Raw genomic sequence first — 25,773 nt, forward strand, 5'->3', positions numbered from 1 at the left:
CTAGCTGGCTTTTCCCCCTCATAACTCTATAACCTGCTCTCTCTCTGAAAAACCCCTGCCAAGAGAAAAGGGGAAAAATCACTGTTAGCGACATTGAAAACCAAGTGCTCATCTAATGATTTAAAGACTGAAAGTTCAGGGAAGACCATCTCATGCCATCAACAAAGAACTGAAAGGAATTTGGAAGACGTCGATCAAAATCAACCCATCGAATCCTGTACTCCACAATTGGTGCTATTGAACTGTTTATTCCACCCTTAAAATCCAAGTTATTGTGTGCCTTATGTGTCTTGTAAATGTGTGTATAGGGATTTAAGAAGGGATAGGGTTTAGGTTACAGAATTAGAAATTGGAAGTTCATATTTTTTCCTTTTGCCATGGTTAAAGATAATTTGTTCAATCAACAGTTATTTACTTATTAAATTTGCAAACCTGGTGCTCATATTCTGTTAGCCTAAATTAAACAATTAGATGGTTTGATCAAGCTTTTCACATTTGTCCTGGTTTGGGGAACAATGGGGCTTGATATTGCAGTGCACTTTCCCCAGTGAATCTTGACAATACACACTGCTGCCACAGTGCGTTGTAGGTGGAGGGAGTGAATGTTTGTGGATGTGGTGCCAATCAAGCAGGCTGCTTTGTCCTGGATGGTGTACAGCTTCTTGAGTGTTGTTGGAACTGTCCTCATTCATGCAAATGGAGAGTATTCCATCACAATCCTGACTTGTGCCAAGACCTTTTACCACCTCAACATGGCCAAAGGTGATTCCTAGTGTAAAGAACCATATTATTATTTTTTTTGGACTGTTGCTTTAAAGTTGGACTGTGGCTTTTAAAAACTACCATGGCTGCTGTTGAAAGACATCTTTACTGGAACAGGATGTGAAATATAAAATGTTGCTATCTCTCGGAACAGAATGTGCCAGATTAGACAAAATGGTGCTGGAAAGGGGGCCATGAACTAGGGGGAACTGCCTAGCAACAACATTTTAATTGGCTCCTGGTCAGGTGACCAAGGTTTTGTGTGATAGCAGTGAGCAGAGAGATCCTAGCTTGCAAAGAGAACACAGCTAAAACCTCCCTTTCCTATGTGTGTAAGATTCCAGTAAATCTACAAGGTGAGCTAGCTGGCTTTTTCTTCAAATCTCTGTAACCGACTCTCTTTGAAAAATCCCGTCAAGAGGAAATGGGGAAAATCACCAGTAGAGACATTGAAAAGCAAGTTTTCAACCAGTGAACTACACACTGAAAGTGCTGGAAGACCACCTCGTATCACGAACAACAAACTGCAAGGAATTTGGGAAGACATCAATCAAAATCAAACCGTCTAATCCTGTACTCTGGATTGGTGTTATTGAACTTTATATCTTACCCCTAAAATCCATGTTTTGTATGTCTTATGTGTGTGTGTGCATTTGTGTATCGGGGTTAGGAAGGGGTAGAGTTTAAATTATAGAGTTAAAAGTTAGCAGTTCATATTTCTTTCTTTTGTCACTGGTTAAAGACCATTTGTTTAATAAACAGTTATTTACTTGTTAAATTTACAAACCTGGTGCTCGTATTCTGTTAACCTAAATTAAACAGTTAGGTATAATTGGGCAGTTTGGTGGTATAATCAAATTTTTCACATTTGTCTTGGCTCGGGGAGCAGTGGGGCTTGATATTAGAGCGCACTATCCCCAGTGAATCATGACACTAATCAATAAATGTATTTTTGAAGTATTGTAACTGTGGTAATATAGGGAAAAACTGGCAGCCAAGTTGTACACAGCAAAGCCCCAAGAACAGCAATGAGTGAAAGACCAGTTGCATGAGGGATGAACGTTAACCAAGAAAATGTCCTCTTCCTTTAAACATGCCATGGGATTTTTTAATATCTAGTTGAGATAGGCAGTCTCAACTAAAGGCCAGCACCTCCAACAGTGCAGCACATTGTTAGTGTCAACCCAGATCAAGTCTCTGGAGTCAGCTTGAAATAATGCCCTCTGCCTCAGGCAAAAGTGCAGTGAAGTGCACCAAGGTTGACACATAATAATGTAATAAAGACATTAAATTACAAAAAAAAATTGCCATAGCAGTAAAGAAGTACATCCAATGCTTCAATGAATATTGGCACATGTCTGGTCTTAAATGGCACTACTAACACTACATGGTTCAGGGTTAGTGGTTATGGTTAAGTGGTGAGAGTCTTATGGTTAAAGATTAATGGTTAGTGGTTAGGTTCAGGGAGTTGGGGTTTGAAATGGTTATTGAACTTATGGACAAAACGTAAAACAATTCAAAATTGTGATTGTGATTCAGTCTTGTATGCTAGCATCACAAACCCATTTGCTGGAATGGTAGTTCTGCTGTGCCTCTTTGACCAAGCAGGTAACAGAAATAGACAACGGTTTACATTGAGCACTGGATCAATGAGTCAGAGTCATCTTTGAAAATCTAATGATTGGAAATTTGCCACACGTTCTCTCAAAATGCAGGAGGTCGAAAGTAAAGCCTTTAGAAGAGGGTCACGGAGGGGACGCCAGGAGCAGGGGTTGGTGAGAGGGGCATTTGGGGTGGGGGGGAGGCAAAACCGTGGGGACTAGGATTGTGGTGGGGGGCGTTGTTGAATACTGAATGGGGGGGATGATTGAGGGGGATGCATTCTATGGATGGTGGGGGGGGGGGCGTGGTGGGAGAGGCTAAAAGCTGGTTGGGTTGTGTGTTTGGGGAGGAGCATGCTGATTGGGTGGGGGTGATTAGAGGTGGTAAATATTGATTGAGTGGGTGAGGGGGGGCTGAATACTGATTGAGTAGGAAAGGGCTGAATGCTAATTGGGGTTGGGGAGACAAATGCAGATTGGATAGATGTTTGTGGGGTGGGTAGGATGTCCGATGGTGAGGGGACTGAATGCTGATTGGGTGGGGGGGGTGCGGGTGTGGCTGTGGGGGCCTGAACTGGTGGGGGGTTCATTGCTGATTGGGTGGGGAGGGGCTGAATGCTGATTCGGTTAGGAGGTGGCTGAATGCTGATTGGGTGGGAATGGGGTTCAATGCTGTTTGGGTGGGGAGGGGCTGAATGCTGATTCGGTTAGGAGGTGGCTGAATGCTGATTGGGTGGGAATGGGGTTCAATGCTGATTGGGTGGGGAGGGGACTGAATGCTGATTGGGTGGGGAGGGGACTGAATGCTGATTGGGTGGGGAGGGGACTGAATGCTGATTGAGTGGGAAAGGGCTGAATGCTAATTGGGGTTGGGAAGGCAAATACAGATTGGATAGATGTTTGTGGGGTGGGTAGGAGGTCCAAAGGTGAGGGGACTGAATGCTGATTGGGTGGGGGTGATGGTGGTGGGGGGTGGGTTGCTGTGTGGGGCCTGAACTGGAGGTGGGGGGGGGGGGGTGTTCAATGCTGATTGGGTGGGGAGGGGGCTTTATGCTGATTGGGTGGATAGGGGACTGAATGCTGATTGGGTGGGGAGTGGGCTCTATGCTGATTGAGTGGGGAGGGGGCTCATTGCTGATTGGGTGGTGGGAACTAGGGGCGGGGCTGTGGTGAGCTCCTGCTGGCGTCAGTTCCTGTTTCTTTGGCTGCGGTTCCAATGTCGTTGGTTGTTGCTGCGGTTGAGTGACGGAGCTGGCCTCAGGCAGAGGCAGGGAGGGAGGCGGCCTCACCGGGATCACCATGAAGGTGAGGGGCATCGGGAGCTGCGTGTGTCTGCAGGCGCGAGCCACTCAGTGAGCGGGGAGTGAGCGACCGATCACGGCTTCCCCCCCCCCCCCACCACCCTGCCGTCCCCCGTCCCCGGCCCCACCTCGCTCCGTCACATAGGCTCACCGGGACCTCGCGCTCACCTCACTCCCACCCCGGCCGTGGTGGAGGCTCTGTCTGTGCGAGGAGGGCCGCATCCCCCCGCCCCACCGCATTGAGCCAGGCTCAGAGCCTGCTTCCCCCTGGCAGGACAGGGCAGTCTCCATCCTCAGGGTTCGGTATGAAGGGAATTGCTAGAAGTTTCTCTGCATTTGCTGCGCGTTTGGCTGGAAAATTCCATCATTTATTTCTTGTCCCTAACGCTACGTTAGAAACGTTAGAACAGTTACCCCTTTGGCGTGGCTCTGCATTTAACTTGGGCAGAGAGGATTTCCCCTTTTGTAAGCTGTCAGTTCAGGTGTTATAAAGGAACCCAGCTGAAGTTATTTAAAAGGTCCGGCTGGCTTTCAACAAGACTTAAGTTTGTGAGCCTGGCCAAAATGCAGGTGAAGAATTAATTGAAGTAAAGCGGCATTTGGTTTTGTAAAAAGCGGAGCTGGAGCCAAATATTCAAGTATGAAATATGCCTTAATATCTTTAGTGCAGTGTTCATTGCTTTCTATTGTGGAATGTATTGTTTTATAATTGAAATGTATCTGTTGCCTTATGTGTCAATGCTTTACCTACTTTCAAAAATCAATGAAACGTCATTCATATCCTTGTGGTTTTAAAGAACAGGTTTGATCTAACCGTGTGAAAATATATACTGAACCATCAGCAAATTAACTGATGTTTCTTTGGAATGATGGTTAGAACGAGGAGTGTTTCTATGTGCCAACCCCCCTGCAATTGCTGGTTTTCTCTTGGAGGACACAATGTCCTAATGTACAAAAGGCAGTGTCAGCTACTGGAAAGGATAACAATGTTCTTACTTTCAATTGTACTTAAGCTTACAGCAACAGAAATAAGTAAGATGGTCGTTAGAACTAATGTAGGGTTGGTGTGGATGATATCTCCAGGAGACACATCTGATGGTCTTATGGATCTCCTAGAATACTCAGTTGCCTGTATCCTAACTCTCAACAAGCCTCGTTCGACCATCATTCTGTAATCACTGACCCACATTGGCTCTGTTCCACCAGTGCCTCAAATTTAAAATTCTCATCCTTGTGTTCACATCCTTTCCTGGCCTTGCCACTCCCTATCTTTGTAACCTTATTCTGAGAACTCTGCGTTCCTGAAGTTCTGACGTCTTGTGCACCCTGGGCTTCCTACATCCCCACCATTGGCTGTGGTACCTTCAGCTGTCTAGGCCTTTGTAATTTTCTCTGTAAACCTCTCCACTTTTTCCTCCTTTTAAGATTTTCCTTTTAAAATGTACCTCCTTGACCAAGTTTTTACTCTCCTCTCTTAATGTTATCCTGTTTGACTTTCAGCATTTTTGACTGATTTTTCCTTTAATGTGCCTTGGAATGTTTTACTACTTCACAGGTGCTTACAAACGCAAATTGTTGAATTTGCTCGTGGATCCCAGGATGAAAGGTTTTGCTTTAAACTATTCATGTTTGTAGGCAGCTTGTTTATTTCAGTAGTACTGCAAATATTGCCTTACCATTTGTAAGGTTTTTGCTAGGTGTGCTCTCTAATACCATCATGCAATTGCTGTAATGAAAAACTCCATTAGCATTTTTTTAAAAAGTGCACACTGAATCTTTTGTCATTCTGTGCTTCCCTCCAGGAATGCTACTTTAAACATATTGAGCTGAAACTCTGGCTTTTCGGAAGGTCCTTGCTGTCCCCAGTGGCGCTCTCACCAACATTCATTTCTCTGTCCCCTTACTTTTATATGTCACTTCAGTCTGGAGCTTGCTCCCTGAATAAGTGACTGTTGCTCCCTCATCCTGTGCACCTGTATCCACCCCCGTCATATGTAGTAGCATCGTATTTTGAGACAAAGCTAGATCTTTAGGAAGGCCAAACCACAGGAGAAAGTTACAACTGAGTATGGTGTTGGTGAGGCTTCTGGAATTTCTGCAAAGGATGTATTCTTGATGGGAAATTTGTAGGTGGTTGCTTAGAATGTAAACCTAGATGAGACCCTTCTGATGGTTGATACTGTAGGTAAGGGTTGCACTTTATAGGAGACTCCACAAAGCATTGAATGAAAGTTCAGAATTCAAATAAATGAGAAAGGTGTTTGTACTACAACTTTCCAATTGCAGACAAAAGTATCACCTGTTTGTTCATTTTCTTGAATTAGACTCGAAATACATTTGTTCCAAAGCTGCATTGCAGTAGGAATCCTGCCTGAAGAGGCATTTGCTGCATGTGGAGAGGCAGTTGGGCCAGGTACAAAGATGCTAAGGAGCATCTAACAGACAAAATCATCACCAGTGTTACATAAAAAGGTCAATGGTGATCATGAAACATCGATGTGTTGAGCTTTTAATGTTAACCTCAACTTCATTGCTATTAACTCTTAAAGCCCAGTTGAATGTATTTTCTCTGCATTCTTGCTGTCACAGCCTTGGAAAATGAAAGGGCTTGATAGTCTATTGATCAGAGTAAGAAGGAATTTAGCACCAGCTGTTGCCACACTTCCTCTTCACAAATGCAGAAGAGGAAGCCGTTAGCTGTTAAATGGCGGATGAATTGAACAGGTATTTTGCATCAGTTTTCACTATAGAGGATATAAGTAACATCCCAGAAGCAGCTATAAATCAGGAAATGGGAGGGAGGAACTCAGGAAAATTACAATCACTGGAGAAGTGGTGCTGAGTAAATTGTTGGAGCTGTGGGCTGATGAGTCCCTGGGTCCTGATGGACTTCATCCTAGGGTCTTAAAAGAAGTGGCTAGTGAGATAGTTGATGCATTGGTTTTAATTTTCCAAAACTCCCTAGATTTGGGAAAGGTTCCATTAGATTCGAAGATAAAATTTGTAACTCCACTATTCAAAAAGGGAGGGAGAGAGAAAGCAGGAAACTACAGGCCAGTTGGTTTAACATCTGTCATAGGGAAAATGTTAGAAGCTATTAAAGAAGCTATAGCAGGACACTTGGATAAGTTCAAGGTAATCTGGCAGAGCCAATATGGTTTTGTGAAAGGAAGATCATGTTTAACCAATTTATTGGAGTTCTTTGAGGAAGTAACATGTGCTGTGGCTAAAGGGGAATTGGTGGATGTACTGCACTTAGATTTCCAGAAAGCATTGGATAAAGTGCCACATGAAAGGCTATTGCGAAAAATAAAAGCTCATGGTATGGGGGTAACATATTGACATGGATAAAGATTGGCTTGCTAACAGGAAGCAGAGAGTAAGCAGAAATGGGTCTTTTCCAGGTTGGCAAGATGTATTGAGTGATGTGCTACAGGGATCAGTGCTGGGTCCTCAACTGTTTACAATTTATATAAATGACTTGGTTGAAGGGACGGATGGGATGGTTGCCAAATTTGCTGGTGATACAAAGATAGGTAGGAAAGTAATTTGTGAAGAGGACATAAGAGGCTAGGTTAAGTGAGTGGGCAAAGATCTGGCAAATGGAGTACGATGTGGGAAAAGGTGAAATTGTCCATTTTGGCAGGAAGAATAAAAGAAGCACATTATTTAAATGGTGAGAGATTGCAGAGCTCTGAGGTGCAGAGGGATCTGGGTGTCTTTGTGCATGAATTGTGAAAGGCTAGTATGCAGGTGCAGCAAGTAATTAAGAAAGCTAATAGAATGTTATCGTTTATTGTGAGGGGGAATTGAATACAACAGTAGTAGGGGGGTTATGCTTCAATTATACAAAGCACGAGAGACTAAATCTAGAGGACTGTACAGTATTGGTCACTTTATTTAAGGAAGGATGTCAATGTATTGGAAGCAGTTCAGAGAAGGTTTACCAGACTAATACCTGGAGTGGGTAAGTTGTTTTATTATGAAGAAAGGTTGGATAGATGAGGCTTGTGTCTGCTGGAGTTTAGAAGAGTAAGGTGATTGATTGAAACAAACAATATCCTGAGGAGACTTGACAGGGTGGATGTGGAGAGGATGTTTCCTCTTATGGGCGAACTAGGGGTCACTGTTTAAAAACATGGGGTTGCCCATTTAAAATGGAGATGAGATGAAATTTTTTGAGGGTCATGGAACTCTGTTCCTGAAAAGGCAGTGGAAGCAGAGTCTTTGAATTTTTTTTTAAGGCAGAGGTGGATAGATTCTTGTCAAGGAAGGGGTTGATTGGTTATCGGGGGTAGGCAGGATGCAGATTTGAGGTTGCTATCAGATCAGGCATGATCTCATTAAGTGGTGGAGCAGATCTGAGTGGCCGAATGGCCTACTCCTGCTCCTTGTTCGTATATGTTCAATATATATAGAATTGTACACACAGAAGGAGGTCTCACAGCCCATCAGGCCTGTGCTAGCCTTTTGGAAAGAACTATCTAATTAGCCCAGTTCCCCTTTGTCCACCAGCCTTTTCCTTTTTCATATGTGCACCTGATTCCAAGGAAGCATTTTTGGGCAGAGCCTGAGGTCATTGAAGCTTGGGGCACTGACTACTGGATGCAGTGGATATGGAACTACTCCTAAGGCCTGTGTGACATGTTGAGCAGCAGTGGCCCAAAATCTAAGCTGACATCACTGCTGGTGAATTCCAAGCTGTGACGTGTCCTCAGTGGAGATGCTACTGGATGACAATGTTGGATAACAGCAGAGCCACTTCAGTTCAGTGATTCAGACATCAAAGACTGGATTCTGGCCTTAGGCATCATCTGCTTGGGGATGAAGATGTTGGTTGCTGGCTGGATGTTGCAGAAACTACTTACCACCTGGAAAAGATTCTCTACATCAATGGAACTGTTGTATGGAAAAACCTGATGGATCTGTAGCCACATTATGCTCATCTAGTGATGGCAATATTTGGCTGTATCACTTAAACACCTGAAACTTTGTTCCTAATGTCACAATTGCTATAAATTTCATATGCCCTGTAATTGTTTACCTTCAACCTTGATTTATAAATTACTTTCAGCAATGTAATGTTCAAAAATCAACAAAGAAAACTGACGTTAAACCAAAATATTTTTTACACAAAGCTCTACTGAATTTTTGGATCCTTAATGTGTCCCGACCTGATTTACTTCAGGGAGACAGGATATAAGTAAGCTAGACGAGTTCTGCTATGATTTCCTGGGGGTGAAATTAGACCCTGTTGCACCTGATTTCCAGCAGAAAACTGTTGGAAAGAAGTCCCATTTAGGAGGCCAAACTTGTACCCCAACGGTGTCAACGTGTCTGGTTTCATGTTTGTTTGGGTGCTGTCTTTAATATTTATGTAAGAGGCTTAATGCCTGTTTAAAGAGCCAAATTGGTAATAAAAACAGCAAGTGTTGGGCCTGTGCATTAGGATTATCTGGTGTGAGTGTGGCCTGACCGAAGGTCAGGGCTGATCCTCCTGGCTCCTTCATAAAATTGTGTCCCCCCTTTCAGACGCCATTCCCTTCCCGCTCCTGGTTGGCTGTACCTCATCTCTTACCCCACCCTTCCTTTTCCAAGACTTGCCTTGGGCTGCGAAATGCTGAGACCCTGGCCGAGTTTGTATTTTCTGGGGTTACAACTGATGTTCTCAGCTTGCTGGTGCAGGTGAGGATGATATGCCAATTTACCGTGTTCCTACTGCCAGTCTCATTTGGAGCCTTTATTTCAGTTTGAAAATGTGTACTATAATATAGCATGTCTTGTGCTTTCTTGGGAAGGAGATTTTTTTTAAAAGGAAGGTTTTGAAGATAAAAGTTGAGCATTTAAGGATGGGGCACAGGGAGCAGTGTTGAATAATAGCTGAAACTTTCAGTTCCAGCACTAACCCTCAACACGTTCTGCTTGCAGTTTAAAAATACTAGTCTGCAAGGATTTCAAAAGCATGACTGATTCTGGTGTTGCCTATAATTTTTGTATGCACTCTCCTTGCTAATTTCTCAAGATAATTGAATTTGTGTTACAGATTTGAATGGTTGATTTGCTTAATAACAGATTTTTTAAAAATGAAGGCAGTAGAATCCTAATGTGGTGCAGGAATGCATAAACTTCAGGTGCTATGTTGCCACAAATACTTGGTATGTTGCTAACAAGATTAACCACCCTTTGGCAGCTTAAGCCTATACTGGAATAGTTGGTTACATGCATAGCTGCAAAAAGTAACTTGATGCTTGCAGGGAATGGCTGGAAAAATATTCCAAGTTATAAATAAAGCATGTAGGACAGATTAAAATCTGGCAGATTTGGGATAATCAAACTTATGTATTGAAATAGCTTCAACTTCTCAATGTGAAGAGTTTGAAAATTAAAGAACACCAGAATCAGCCATGCTTTGAAATCCTTGCAGATGGTGGAATTTGAATTCAATAAAAATCTGATGACCATGAAGCCATTGTCGTTTGTTGTAAAAATCTACCTGGTTCACTAATTTCCTAGTCACAAAAAAGAATGAATTTGGACAGATCACCTGGCCGTGACCCAGGCCCCGGAAATGACAACTGCAAACTCAGCCCTGTCGACGCTGCATGGCCCTCCTCACTAACATCTGGGGACTAGTGCCACAATTGGGAGAACTGTCTCAGACCCGTCAAGCAACAGCATGACATCGTCATCCACACAGAATCATACCTTACAGATAATGTCCCCACTGCCACCACCAGCCTCCCTGGGTGTGTCCTGTCCCACTGGCAGGACAGGCCCAGCAGAGGTGGTGGCACAGTCGAGAGGGAGTTGCCTTGGGAGTCCTCAATATCAACTCTGGACCCCATGAAGTCTCATGGCATCAGATCAAACATGGGCAAGGAAACCTCCTGCTGATTACCACGTTCTGCCCTCCCCCAGCTAATGAATCAGTGCTTCTCCATGTTGAACACCACTGGGAGGAAGCATTGAGGGTGGCAAGGGCACAGAGTGTACTCTGGGTGGGGACTTTAATGGCCACCACAAAAAATGGCTCAGCACCACTACTGACCCAGCTGGCAGAGTCCTAAATGACATAGCTGCTAGACTGGGTCTGTGGCAGGTGGTGAGGGAATCAACAAGAGGGAAAACATACTTGACCTCATCCTCACCAACCTACCTGCTGCACATGCATCTGTCCATGACAGTATCAGTAGGAGTGACCACTGCAGGGGTGGGGGTCCAGCACATCAGTGCAAAAGATAAGGCTTGAAGCATTTGCTACAATCTTCAGCCAGAAGTGCTGAGTGGATGATCCATCTCTGCCTCCGGAGGCCCTTAGCATCACAGATGCTGGTCTTCAGCCAATTCGATTCACTTCGTGATATCAAGAAACAGCTGAAAGTACTGGATACTGCAATGGCTTTGGGCTCTGACGATATTCCAGCAATAGTATTGAAGACTTGTGCTCCAGAACTTGCTGTACCCTTAGCTAAGCTGTTCCAGTACGGCCAAAATGCTGGCATCTACCCAGCTATGTGGAAAATCACCCAGGTATGTCCTGTGTACACCAATCCAACCCAGCCAATTACTGCCCCATCAGTCTACTCTCTATCCATAAAGTGATGGAAGGTTGTCAAGAGATACTTGCTTAGCAATAACCTGCTCACTGACTACCAGTTTGGGTTCTGTCAGGGCCACTCAGCTCCTGACCTCATTACAGGCTTGGTTCAGACATGGACAAAGGGCTGAAGTCCTGAGGTGAGGCAAGAGTGACTGCCCTTGACATCAAAGCAGCATCTGACAGTGTGGCATTAAGGAGCTTTAGCAAAACTGGAGTCAATGGGAATTGGGGGGGGAAACCTCTGGCTGGAGTCATACCTAGCACAAAAAGGAAGGTGGTTGTTGGTCAGCCATCTCCACTGCAGGAGTTCCTCAGGGTAGTGTCCCCTGCCCAACCATCTTTAGTTGCTTTATCAATGACCTTGCTTCCATCATAAGGTCAGAAGTGGGTTGTTTACTGATTGTGCAATGTTCACCATTTGCAATGACTCCTACTGAAGCAGTCCATGTCCAAATGCAGCAAGAGCTGGACAATATCCAGGCTTGAGCTGACAAGTGGCAAATAACATTCGTGCCACACAAGTGTCAGGCAATAACCATCTTCACCAACAGAGAATTCAACCATCGCCCCTTGATGTTCAATGCCATTACCATAACTGAAACCCCCATTATCAACATTCTTGGGGTTGCTATGGACCAGAAACTGAACTGGACTAGCCATATAAATGTGGCTACAAGAGCAAGGCAGAGGCAAGGAATCATGTGATGAGGAACTTACCACCTGACTCCCCAAAGCCTGTCCACCATCTACAAGGCACAAGTCAGGAGTGTATTGGAATACTCCCCACTTCCGTGGATGAGTGCAGCTCCTGCAACATTTAAGAAGCTTGACACCATCCGGGACAAAGCCTGCTTAATTGGCATCACATCCACAAACGTTCACTCCCTCCACCACTGATGCACAGTGGCAGCAGTGTACCATCTACAAGATGCACTGCAGGAATTCACCAAGGTTCTTTCAACAGCACCTTCCAAACCCATGACTACTACCACCTAGAAAGACAAGGGGAACACCATAGATGGGAACACCACCACCACCTGGAAATTCCCCTCCAAGTCACTCCCCATCCTGACTTGGAAATATATCGCCATTCCTTCGATGTTGCTGGGTCAAATTCCTGGAACCCCCTTTCTAACAGCACTGTGGGTGTACCTACATCATATGGACTGCAGTGGTTCAAGAAGGCAGCTCACCACCACCTTCTCAAAGGCAATAAATGCAGTCCCAGCCAGTGAAGCCCACATCCCATGAATGAATTTAAAATTTTTAAGCTGCAAGCAGAATGTATTGAAGAACTATATTGGTGTAGGGGGTTATATGTTAGCATGGATAAAAGATTGGTTGGCTAACAGGAAGCAGAGAGTAACGATAAACGGGTCATCTTTGGATTTCAAGCTGTAAGTACTGGAGCACCTTGGATCTGTGCTGTGTCCTGAACCTTTTGCAATCTATATCAATGACTTGGATGAAGGGACCAAAAGCATTGTAGCTAAATTTACTGATGACACCAAGATAGGTAGGAAAGTAAGTTGTCAAGAGGAGGTAGCAAATCTGCAAAGGGATATAGACAGGTTAAATGGGTGGGCAAAAATTTGGCAGATGGAGTATAACATGGCAATATGTGAACTTCTTCCCTTTGGCAGGAAGAATGGAAAAGCAGTATACTATTTAAACAGAGATTGCAGAACCCGGTGGTACACAATCTGGGTGTCCTGGTACATGAATTACAAAGTTAGTATGCAGGTACAGCAAATGATTTGGAAGGCTAATGGAATTTATTGGCATTTATTACGAGGAATGGAATAAAAAAGGGAAGTTTTAACTGCAGCCGTACAGGGCCTTGGTGAAACCACATCTTGATTACTCTATACAATTTTGGTCTCCCTAATTTCAAAAAAATATAACTGCTTTAGAAGCAGTTCAGAGGAGGTTCATAGCTCATTCCTGGGATGAAGGGCTTATCCTATGAAAGGCTGAACAGGTTGGGCTTATACTCAATGGAGTTTAGAAGAACAAGTGGTGATCTTACTGCAACATATCAGATCTTGAGGGGACTTGATAGGGTGGATAACTGAATTCGTTTGGGGGAGACTAAAACTAGGGAGCATAGTTTAAGAATAAGAGGTCTATCTTTGAAGACAGATGAGAAATGTTCTCTCTAAGGGTCTTTAGTTTGTGGAATTCTCTTTCCCAAAAACTTAGAGGCTGGGTCCTTAAATTTATTCAAGGCTGAGTTAGATTTTTGGTGGACATGGGAGTTGAGGGTAATAGGGAGCAGACAGGAAGGTGAGCAGAGACCACAATCGGATCAGCCATGATCATATTAGCAGAGCAGGCTCGAAGGGCTGAATGGCCTAGTCCTAAGCGCTGGAACTGAAAGTTTCAGCTATTATTCAGCAGCCCTCCTTCTGTGCCCCATCCCCAAATCCTAGAGCTGTAACTTTTTATCTTCAAGACCTTTTTTTCAATCTCCTTCCCAAGAAAGTATAAGAAGGACTACGTCGGTGCACATGTTTTCAAACCGAAAAGCAGGCCCCAAATGAGACCAGCAGCAGGAACGTGGCAAGTTGGTCCATTGGCCTCATCTGTACAGTTGTGCCGAATTTCAAGCATTGGGGTAAGTGAGAAAAGTGCCACCTTTTTTCTCCATCCTTGGGAGTTTCCATTATGGGAGTGATTCTGTTCATTCAGTGGGAAGGAACATGATCTTCCTCTGCCCGTGGTAGCAAGAAATTATTGCTGTTTCTCTATGACCCATGTTTTGCCTGTAACGGATGGCACCATTACTCTTTGCCGCCTTGTTGGAATGTAGGCTAAGAATTGATTACCTAGTATCCTGGTCAGGTTTGTGCTGATGTTGGAACCAGTAAGTCATCTATGTCTGATACCATTGTTTCTGTATTCCATATGTGAACATCCCTTGGCTGACCAAAAAGAGCCCTCTTATATTTGGACATGTCTCCATCTTACACAAGCTCATAAGATCATCATAAAAGGAGCAGATGAAGGCTGTTTAGCCCATTGAGCCTGTCCCACCATTCAGTAAGTTCATGGCTGATCTAATTGTGGCCTTAACTCCACTTTCTTGCCTGTCCTCCATAATCCTTGACTCCCTTTTCTATAAAAAAATCTGTCTAACTCAGTCTTGAATAAATTTAAAGACCCAGCCTCCACTGCCTTTTATGGAAGGGAATTCCAAAGATTAATGGCCCTTTTTGAGAGAAGAAATTCCTCCTCATTTCCATCTTAAATGGGATACCCATTTTTAAACTCTCTGCCCCCCCACCCCCCACGAGAGGGAACCTCCTCCCAGCATCTTGCATGTAATACCCCCTCAAACTTGTCAATAAGATTACACTTCTCATTCTCATCTCATTCTTCTAAACTCCAATGAGAAGAGGCCCAACCTGCTCAATCTTTGCTCACAAGACAATCCCTTAATCATCGGATCGACTAAGTGAATTTCCTCTAAACCTCTTCCAATGCAAGTATATCCCTCAAGTAAGGAGACCGAAACTGTATATACCCCAGGTACTTTCTCACCAATTCCCTGTGCAGCTGTAGCAAGGCTTCCCTATTTTTATATTCTAGCCCCTTGCAGTAAAGGCCTACTGTACCTGCATGCTAAATTTGTGATTCATGTAGAAGGAAAGCCAGATCCCTTTGTGTTGCAGCACCCTGCTGTCTGTCTCTATTTAAACAGAATCTGTATTTCTATTCTTCCCGTCAAAGTGGATAACCACACTATACACCATCTGCCTTTTTTTTTGTTGACTCACTTAACCTGTGTATATTCCTTTACAGAGATGTTCTGTATCCTCCTCACAGCTTGCTTTTCTACCTATCATTGTATTATCAGCAAATTTGGCTACAATACAATCTCTCTTCACCCAAGTTATTATTATAGATAAATAGTTGAGACCTCGCCACTGATCCCTATGGCATTCTAGTTAGTTTGCCAACCTAAAAATGACCCACTTATCCTGACTTTGTTTCCTGTTAGCCAATCCTCTATCCATAATATATCATCCCCAATATCATGAGCTCTTATCTTGTGCAGTAAGCTTTTATGTACAGAATACCTTTTGGAAATCCAAATACAATACATCTACTGGCCCTCCTTTGTCCACCCTACTTGTTACATTCTCATAGAGTTCTAACTTTGTCAAACGCAATTTCCCTTTCACCAACCATGTTGACTCTACCTGATTTGTATCATGATTTTCAAAATATCCTGCAATTACCTCCTTACTATTGATTCTCGCATTTTCCCCGATGACTGTAGTTAGACTAACTGGCCCATAGTTTTCTGCTTTGCCTTCCTCCTTTTTTGAATAATGGCATTGCATTTGTGGTTTTCTAATTCACAAACTTTTCTAGAGCCTAGGGAATGTTGGAAGAATACAGCTAATGCGTCCATTATCTTTGCAACCACTTCCTTTAAGACCCTCGGATACAGAAAATTGGGTCCAGGGGACTTGTCAGCCTTTAGTTTTCTTAGTACTTTTTCTTGTGATCGTGATTGTTTTAAGTTCCTCCCTTTTCCCCTTGATTTCCTACTATTCTTGAGATGCTTGTGGTGTTTCTACTCTGAAGATATACAAAATACTTGTTCAAAGTCTCTGCTATTTCCTTGTTTCCCATTATTAATTCCCTAATCTCATCCTCTAAGGGACCAACATCTACTTCAGGCACATTCTTCCTTTTTATATACTTGTAGAAGCTTTTACTGTCTGTTTTTATATTTCTTGCTCGTTTTCTCTCGTACTACCACTTCATTATTCATTATTACCATTTGCTGGTTTCTAAAACTTCCCCAATCTTCTGGCTACCAATAATCTTTGCAGAATTGTACATCTTTTCCTTCAATTTGATATCACCCTTAGTTAGCCACCGGTGATGCATCCTTCTTGTAGCATCTTTCTTTCTAATTGGATTATATCTTTGAGAGTTATGACATATCTCTGCCGCTGCTTTGCAACCACCTTACCTTTTACCTATTTTTCCATTTCAAGTTAGCCAACTCTGTCGTCTTACCCTCATAATTGCCTTTATTTAAGTTTAAGATACTAGTTTCAGACCGCATTTCTCACCCTCAAACTGAATGTAAAGTTCTATTATGTTATGATTACTCTTAACAAGAAGCTTCTTTACTATGATGTCGAGTATTGCTGGTAAAAGACATTTTTGTTGAAGCTCTTCATCTTGCATTCATCAAGACAATTCGCAAGAAAGTACCAATGTTTGGGGAAACAACATATTATACTGTATGACGAGAGAATTCTGATTCATTGGCAAGCACACTATGGTAGTGGCATTGTCATGGAGAATGCATCAGTTGATGATGACTGATAAAACTGTCAAGCATTGTTTGAAATTTAAACCAAGCAGCTGACCGTGATTGGTCAAGACATTGCCCTGAGGAATGAACTGGCAAATGACTGTCACTTATTTTGTTTAGCTGAAACAGGTGCAATACATGTACATGTTCTTTCTGTCTGCAAAGAACAGGGCCCTGTGTATTATTGTATGAAGCCACAGTACACAAATGTGCCACACTGCAAGCTTGACTGAATCTTAATTGGTTGTAAGTGTAATCTTTGGCACTTTGGTCAGCATTTGCTAAATAATCCTCAATCGTGGAATCACAACTAATGTTGGACATGGGCTTTTGAGTTTAGCAAGGCTTGGCTGGTTGAGTATGGTCCGTACCTTGCCCATTGGACATGCTGATTGGTACAATCTGCTTATATCAAACAGCATGTCCCTCTTTCTCTGTTTCTCCGTGCCACCCGCCCCCCCCCCCCCACCCCCGCCATACCAGCCCGTGCTTGCAAAATTCAAAAGCCCTTTTCCAGCATGAGATGTGATTCTGTGATTGGGCAACATTTGCTAAATAACCCTCATTCTGTTAAGAATTATGCTGATAACCAGTTTAAGATTCAGTCAGGCTTGCAATGTGGTGCATTTGCATGTACTGGAAGTTGCATCCATTCGCTGTTTAATTCCCCAGGGCAATGTCTTGACCAAACAGAGTTAAGCTGCCTGGCTTAAATTTTAAATAATGCTTGGCAGTTCACTGTCAACTGGTGCATTCTCCATGGCAATGCCTCTTTCAATTTGAGTCCACTTGCCAACCAATCAGCAGTTTCTTCTCATACAGTATATGTTTGTCTCCCCTGCCATTGGTATTTTCTTGTAAATTGTCCTGATGAGCGCAAGCTGAAAAGCTTTGACAATCTCTTTCAGCAATACTCAAGTTCTGTACTGAAATGATTACTAGAGGTCATTCAATTAATCCTGTCTCATTACACATTACCAGGTACAAAAGCCTGTTCTCTGGTCAGAGAAACTGCCTTGAATGCACTTTGAATTCATCCTCCATGCTACTTTTGCCAATTTGATTCATTCAAATTTAATACTTAAATGAGCATTAAAATCTCACTATTATTGAAGTACCTTTCTTTCAAGCCTCTATTATTTCTTGATTTATATTCTGATAGTGTTATTGTTATGGGACTTGTAAACTACTCACCACTGATTTTGCTTTGTATTACTTATCTCCACCCTAACTGATTTTACATTTTGACCCTCAGAACCAAAGTCATTTCTCACTACTGATCTCAGATTAGCAGAGCCATCCCACCTCCTTTTATTTCCTTCCTGTTCTTCCAAAATACCCTTGAATATTTAGATCTCAGCCGTGGTCACTTTGCAACCATTTCTGTAATGGCTATCATATCATATACTCATTTATTTCTATTTATGTTATCGATTTATCCATCTTATTACAAATGCTGTGTGTATTCAGATAAAGAGCCTTTAATTTGTCTTTTTACCATTTTTCCCTATTCTGACCTTACTCTGTACACCCTGTCCCTTCCTGTCTCACACTCTGGTTATCACTAACAGTATTGCTACTCTGCACTATTGCCTTTCCTTTCTATTTAGCTTTCTAAATCTCCCCATCACTTGTAACCTCCCCCCTATTATTTAGTTGAAAGCCCTCCATAGCCCTAGTTATATAATTCGCCAGGACACTGATCCTAGCATGCTTCAGGCAAAGGCTGTCTCAATGGAACAACTTTTCCCCAGTACTGGTGTCACTGCCACATGTTTTGGAATCCATTTTTCCACACAACCCTTGAGTCACATTAAGTCAACCCTTAAACTCTCATCTTATTTATGCTATGCCTGTTTGCTCATGGCTCAGGTAGTAATCCAGAGATTGGTGGTTCTGCTTTTTAATTTAGTCCCTAACTGCTCATACTCCCTCAGTAGAAACTTCTTTTGCTTAGCCCTGTCTGTTGTTGGTAGCCACGTTGTCCACAACTGGATCTTCCCCTCCCATTCCAAGCTCCTCTCCAGCCCTGAGGAGATGCCCTTAACCCTGGCACTGGGTAGACAACACAGCCTTTGAGATTCACGCTTTTGGCTGCAGAGGACAGTATCTATAGTGACCCCTGCTACGACTGCAGTTGTTTTTACTCCCCTTCTCTCTCTCTCTCTCTCTTCCCCCCGCTGTTTGCACATTCCGCAGTCCCTGCTTTTGTTCACACAAGTTGCAAGAACCTTGGATCTGTTGGACATTTGCAAGAGCTAAGGCTTCTCCATTGTAACCTTCTGGATCTGCATTCCTGCTTCACTTGCAGTCACACCCTACTGTTCCTGACCATGGAGCAAACCTGAAATACTTAACTGTCTCCTGGAACACAGTGACCAGGTACCTTTTGTCCTCGCACCCCCCCCGGCCGATGCATGGTTGTGTCCAAAGGTTGGACTCCAGCTTAGCTGAAGTTCCTCAAACTGCAGATATTTAATAATATAATTAAATATAACATTTAAGCTGCAGGTGTGGTTGCTATGGATCACACAATTGTCCACCAGCTCCCACATGCTGTAGCTCCTGGCATCGCCTGAGCCTGAAGGAAGCTGCATGTGACTCAATTTCCTATTTTTATTTCCAGTATTACTGGGCACAGTATGGTTCTTTTCAGAAATAGGTTATGCATTTAGGTTCTACTCTGAGCGCTAGTTAAGACTGACTTTTTAAGCATAGTGTTGCGCTGGTGGAGATGCTATTTTATATAGCTGTGGCAATAGACAGTCTGGTGTAATGGCCAAAACAGCAGGTGAAATGTAATGTAAGTGATGCATTTAGAAGGAAGGATGTGAAGAGACAATATAAATTACAATTTGAAGGAGTGCAATAACAAACCTAGGGTTCATATACACAAATATTTATGGTGGCAGGACAAGCAGTTAAGGCTATAAAACTTGAGATTCTGGGCTTTATATATAAATAGGGGCATAGAGTACAAAAGCAAGGAAGTTGTGTTTAACCTTTGCAAATTGCTGTAGCTTTAACTGGGCTATGGTATCCAATTCTGGGCATGGAACTTTGGGAATGATGTCAGGGCTTTGGAGAGGGTGCAGAGGAGACTTACTAGGATGGTACCAATGATGAGGGACTTCAGTTATATGGTAAAATTCTAGATTTGCATTGTTCTCCTTTTGAACAGAGAAATTTAAGGGAAGATTTAATAGATGTTCAAAATTATGAAGGGGTTTGATAGAAGAAACAAGGAGGAAATGTTTCTACAGCCCAAAGGGTTGTTAACCAGAGGAAACAGATTTAAGAGAGCTGAGGTAAGAACCAGAAAAAAGATGTGGATTTTTTTATACAGTGCATTTTGACCTGGAATGCAGTACCTGCAAGGGTGGTGAAAGCAGACTTAATATAAATTATGAAAGTGAATTGGACAAATAGTTGAAGTGGGAAAAATTGCAAGGCTATGGGGAAAGAGCAGGGAGTGGGACAATTTGCATAGCTCTCTCAGACCTGGTGCAAGTATGATGGACCAAATAGCTGCCTTCTGTACTGCATAGTTCTTAGAGCATGGAAATTAGCAGGTTCCAAGTGTCAATAATACTAAGGCTCTGCAGCAGTGCATTAATTTTTTTTGCTGATTATCCAGTAATGTCGGTGCTCATTCAAAGCATCTGCTCATTGCGTCCAATGCATCAATTATGGCCTGCTTTACCAGTTTGGTAGTGTTCTAAAGCTGCATTGTCAATGTTGGGAATTCCTAGTGTCTGTACTGTCTTGCAACAGGCCAGATGTTTGCTAATATTTAATGGCCAAAAGGGGAAAAATATTTTCATTGCATGCTTAGTTGTTGAGTACTTAATACTATAGGACTGATCTGTGTTTAAATGCCAATGTGTAACCAGTTGACTATAGGGCCTAACGCTTAATTTCTTGGCTGCTACAAAATGTGCATGAAGGTTAATGTTTAAAATCTGCAATTGTTTGAGTTTTCTTGTGGAGAGCAATATGTGTACAATCAAAGTCCATTATTTTGACATTTTACCATAAAATGATGGGGGCTCTTGTGATCTTATGAGTGCCAATACTTGGTCCCAAGGAATGATGTGATGTGGCTTCGTTCTTGTGATTTTTCTCCTTATGAGTTCCTGATATCGGCTTACTGCTATGAAGAAATAAAATGGCTCCAAATGTTTGGAGAAAAATGGTATAGTTGACAATCTTTCTAGTGCCTGTCTGAGACATTGCAGGTTGGTTAGGGCAGATGCAGAGACCCGCAGGCAAAACTTGAAGTATGTTAAGAACCCTGACCTGAACAGTACCCTTTAAGATGAAATGCTGTGCCATATATTCCATACAAAACACTGTCTGCTATATTCAGTGCTAATTTTTTGATGTATTATCCTGTAATGTAGATGTTGGTACCAACTCAACACAAAACCAGATGCTGCTCTTCATTAGAATGTGAATTCTTGTTGAATGTTGATCCTTTCTCTAATGGCATAACAGTTCCCTCAAGTCTGTCCTCACCACCTAGTTTGAGACCCAATCTTGTATATATTCATTGAGTAATTCTTCCAAGAGATAGTTTAAACATGGAATACTTGGGAATCTTTTGGCGTTTCATTTAAAAAAAAAATGTTTGTGAGACATTAGGGAAAAAAGGCTTTGAGTTTTTGTCCAAGCCAACACTTTTCTATATATTAACGATATATTGTCTCGTTTGGGTTTTTATTTCAAACAGGGGCCAGATAGACAAGCTCAAATAACTGAAAGCATGACTGATCTGACAGCTGTGAAAGACAATACTTATGAAGATGTGCCACCTTATCTTAAAGAGGAGCCCCCAGAAGGTACTATTTTAACCACTACCCTGGAGAAATGTTGCATAAAATATATTGCTTTACTGGAGCGAAAGATAGTGAGCAATGCTGGTACATATTATAACTTAATTATGCTGTTTTTTTTGTAGATGGATTCATGTGGCAGGACCTCTTGGAATAATACTTTGTTGCATGTTACAGCAATAATTAAGAACTTGCACAGTTGAGTTGGGGTGCATTATATATCTTGGTTGTAATGAGAGAAAACAACAGTGTGTTTCTGACTTAGAACAAAGAAAAATCAAATACTTGTATACTAATTTTCAGTAATTGTTTGAGTTTTATAATTAAGTTGCAATTTGTAGCAAAGAAGATTTAACATTGGGAAGTGCCTGGGTAAATTGATTTTGTTGAGAAGTGTCCGGGTAAATTTATTTTGCAAGATTAGAACTGCTTTGTTTCCATGGTTTCATGACTTGTGAGCTAGACATGCAGAACATGGGACTAAAAAGAGTTTGGTCACCATTAAAATCAAACTTAACTATTTAAGATCTGATATTTTGTTCTAATTTTGGTTCCCAATTTTAGGGTGCTCTCATTAGGGTCTGCTGTGCAAAATAATTATTATTCAAATATGGATTGATTGCTTAGCAAGTAGAAACTGCATCCTATTATTAATAGTTTTGGTGTCAACTCAACCAAATTAACTTAAAAGGCTTGTTAATACATGCAAATAGATTTTATTGCATTCGAAGGAAATTGTACAAATCCTGGAATTAAGTTGATAAAGCTCTTCTCCCTATAGAAGGCATCTGTTGTTTTCCTATGGAATGTTGGAAGAAACATTTTGAAAAAAAATCTTTGAACTTCCAAGGGTAACTGTGGTATGTCTTGGGGAATGGTGCCATTGCCTTATATGCTGTATAGTGTTATGCTGTCATGAAAATATAATAATTCTCATATTATTGTGATATATTGTAAAAGTAAGCGGGGTTTAGATAGTTTCTTTGTGTGTGTTAATTGAATTGAAGACAGCTGGTCTGGAGGCTTTGAATTATCAAAAGAAGCTAGGTTTGAATTGCTAAATAGGTAACCATGGCTGAAGATTTAGAATGAGGCAAGGGGAATTTGCATTTTTAGATAAATCAGGGTAGTTTGAATTTCAAAGAGATGATAGGATGTTATACCTAGCTAGAGAAGCTAGGCCAAGCAGTATGTTTATTTTTCCAAAAGATCACTGATAATAGCACCATGAAAAGGTTTATATTATGAAAGGTAAGGTTCCAAAGACACATGGGAACAATGGGATTTACATTAAAAGGGAGAAACATAAATAAACGATTGAGGCTGTGTGTCAGGGAAGGCATTGTGAGATCTACCAGAAGTGTGAAAAGCCTCCAGTATTTGTGCATTAAGCTGCTATCTACAGAAACCGAAGCTGGGAGAAGCCACTTTGAATTCTACTGTCCAGAGTACTGTATTGACTTGCCTGGATCTGTTTGAATCTAATTTTTACTGTTGCCTACTGCTTACCATTGGGGATGTAACTAGAAGCTAGATTAAGAGTTGTAGTAATTTGTAGACATACGTGCGTGCTTGAAATCTTTTCTCTTGTTAATAAATGTTTAATTTAGTTTTCTAAAATCTCTGAAGCCTTGGTGGACTTACTACTTCTGAATTCAGGGCATGCATCTTATAATAAATACAAATTGTTAAACCATTGTGACCACATGGTCAAGTTTCCCTTGTGGATTTGATCAGCCTTGCGCCTCATCTGCCGCGTCATAACATACACAGATGTGTGATGAAATTCCACAAACCATCATAAATCCCCATATTAATGTTACCAAGACTCAGCCAGGTTTAGAGTTTATAAAATTGAAATATTTGTGTACTTTCTGTATTTGAGGAGAAAGCCTTAATTGAATATTTAAGAAATGCTGCAGTATTGCCTTTCTGACTGCTAAGATTATTAATTTACCTCTTTTTGTAGTTAAAGCCAAGTCATAGTTTTATATTATTCTGCTTTAAGTCTTGGAGATCATGAGAGAGGGCTTGTGTCAGAAATAGTAAGCAAAGTACAGTAACGTGGCTCTGGGCATGTTACATTACCAAATGGTGCATACGATGCACTCTGCTTAATAGGAGAGAGTAGTGTTTGGCACAAAGCACAACAAAAATACGAAAAGAATCTAAAAATCATGCAATAGTTTAATTGTGATTTTAGTGCAACCTCAAATTTCGAACCTTTTCAATCTTATTATTTCTCAGTGCTATTAGTTCTGTATATCACCTTTACGTTGAAAGTTTTTAATAATTTATTTTTATTTGGCGGTTAGTGATTATTTTAATGGCTATAAGGTCCAAACCCGCCTCTTTATTTAAGGAGCCGTTCAGACTTATTTAAGGCTATGGAAATATGTTTAACTGTGTGATCTGTTTTATGCTCTGTAATTTAATATTTTTGTTTTTGTTTATTTCAATTGCTGGTTCCAACTTTTCTATTGTAATTATGTAAAACTTGAATTGAGCTTCTTTAGTGTTCAGTCAGTGGGTGTTATGAATGTAATTGTAATCAAAATAAGAAAGATGCATTTATTTATTGAATAGATTTAGATTACATTATGCTTTAGCTGTGCATGTGCTAGCCTAATGGAGCAGGAAAACAGGCCTTTAGTTAGACAAAAACAACTTTATCCTGGTTGAACAGGATGCAGAGCCAGCCAAGGGCAATAATACAATGTAATGTGTCTATAAATATGGGTGTGCTGTATGTAAACATACTATGATTTGGCTACCAATCATTTTCTTTTGTGTCCAATTTTTAACACGGTTTGCTTTTCTCCTGCTGAGCAGAGATACAGGTGACCTGTGCAAAGGTAACATGAGGCAGTCATTTGGTGATCTGGATGCACAGATTGTGGCCAAACCCCTCTACTCCAGGCAGTCTCTCCCCAATCTGACATTTACAGCTGTGCAACTTTAAAATTTGCATCTTGTAAGTGACTGAAACAAGTTGTTTGATTTGTAGTACATTCCCCTACCGGAAGCCCACTTTCCTGAGTAGTTACAATCATCTTGAAACTGCATTAAAAAATTACCTGTAGCCTCATTAATCACCATATGATTTTTGACTGCATTAATATATTAGAATAGAAAATGTGAAACATGAAGTTACAACCAAATATTAAGGTGGATTAGAGGAGCTCTGTGATAATTTAAGTTCCTGGGTAATGTGAATAAAATGTATAAAGAGAGCCAATTCAAAAACTAGGATTTATTTTAGATCATTTAGCTAAGTTGAAACAAGTAACTGAAATTATTTAGATAATTTCCCTCCCTTGCTCGCTCACTGCTTTCGGTAGCTACCACCCCACAAAAAAAAATTCAATTCACTGTCTCTGGCTAAACCAGATTGTCTGCAAATGGAAAGAACGTTGGATCATACTGAATTCTTCTTAAAAATTGGAAATGAGGGGATGTAAATGAACAAAAAAGACAGTATTGAAAATTCTCTCAAGCATTCTCAAATGCAGATTTTAATGTATACTGTTTTGACCCTGGGCCCAGTTGCCCCTTTCTGTACTGCATCATTCCATGATTCTATATTTTTTTCATTGCAAAAGCCATTAACTTCCATCTGAATAATATTGTCATCTTCCACTTTGCTGCAGTCCATCTGATACTGAAGCCCTCATCCATTCTCTTTTCCCTCCTGGCTCAACTGTTGCAATGTTCTTTTGGCTGGCCTCCCAATTCCCCAACCTTCGTAAACTTCAGTCAATGCAAATGTCTGCTGCTTGCCCCCTATCCAGTTGTTCTTTCTGTGGCTTTGACACTTATACTTTGAGCCAAAATTAGGGCTGTCAGAATTGAAATAAGAAGTACAGGCTTTTGCTGCACTCCACAATGCTGTTCTTTTTAAATGACAAATTTCCCCCTCATTCTTGATTTCAGTCCAGGCTACTTTTTGTAAAATTGGAGATAGCCCAGCTTTGAAAATGTAAAATAAAGAGATTTAAAATCATCATTGGTATAGGTGAGACAGAATTTGGCAATGAGTACTCGTGAATAGTGATGGAAAAGTGGGGTTTATTTACTTACTTGTTCAAGGGATGTGGGCGTCACTGGCTAGCATTTATTGCCCATCCCTAATTTTTTAAGAGTCAACCACATTGCTATGGGTCTGGAGTCACATGAAGTCCAGGCCAGGTAAAGACGACAGATTTCCTTCCCTAAAGGACGTTAGTGAGCCAGATGGGTTTGTACAACAATCGGCAATGGTTTCATGATCATCAATAGACTTTTCAATTCCAGATTTTTATTGAATTTAACTTTCACCATTTATTGTGGTGGG

At 41.5% G+C, this 25,773-nt stretch overlaps 1 protein-coding gene across 1 annotated transcript in view; it reads left to right on the forward strand.

Annotated features, from left to right (window-relative positions):
- Positions 1-3,530: 3,530 nt before the first annotated feature.
- zgc:101566 (uncharacterized protein LOC449823 homolog) overlaps positions 3,531-25,773 on the forward strand; it is a 268,851-nt gene continuing 246,608 nt past the window's right edge. Inside the window, exons 1-2 of the mRNA XM_041197003.1 lie at positions 3,531-3,668; positions 21,338-21,446. Coding sequence (XP_041052937.1) covers positions 3,663-3,668; positions 21,338-21,446 — 115 coding nt within the window. The 5' untranslated portion in view covers positions 3,531-3,662. The remainder of the gene's footprint in view (positions 3,669-21,337; positions 21,447-25,773) is intronic.

The sequence above is a fragment of the Carcharodon carcharias genome, chromosome 10 (assembly GCF_017639515.1).
Source record: "Carcharodon carcharias isolate sCarCar2 chromosome 10, sCarCar2.pri, whole genome shotgun sequence".
Lineage (NCBI taxonomy): Eukaryota > Metazoa > Chordata > Chondrichthyes > Lamniformes > Lamnidae > Carcharodon > Carcharodon carcharias.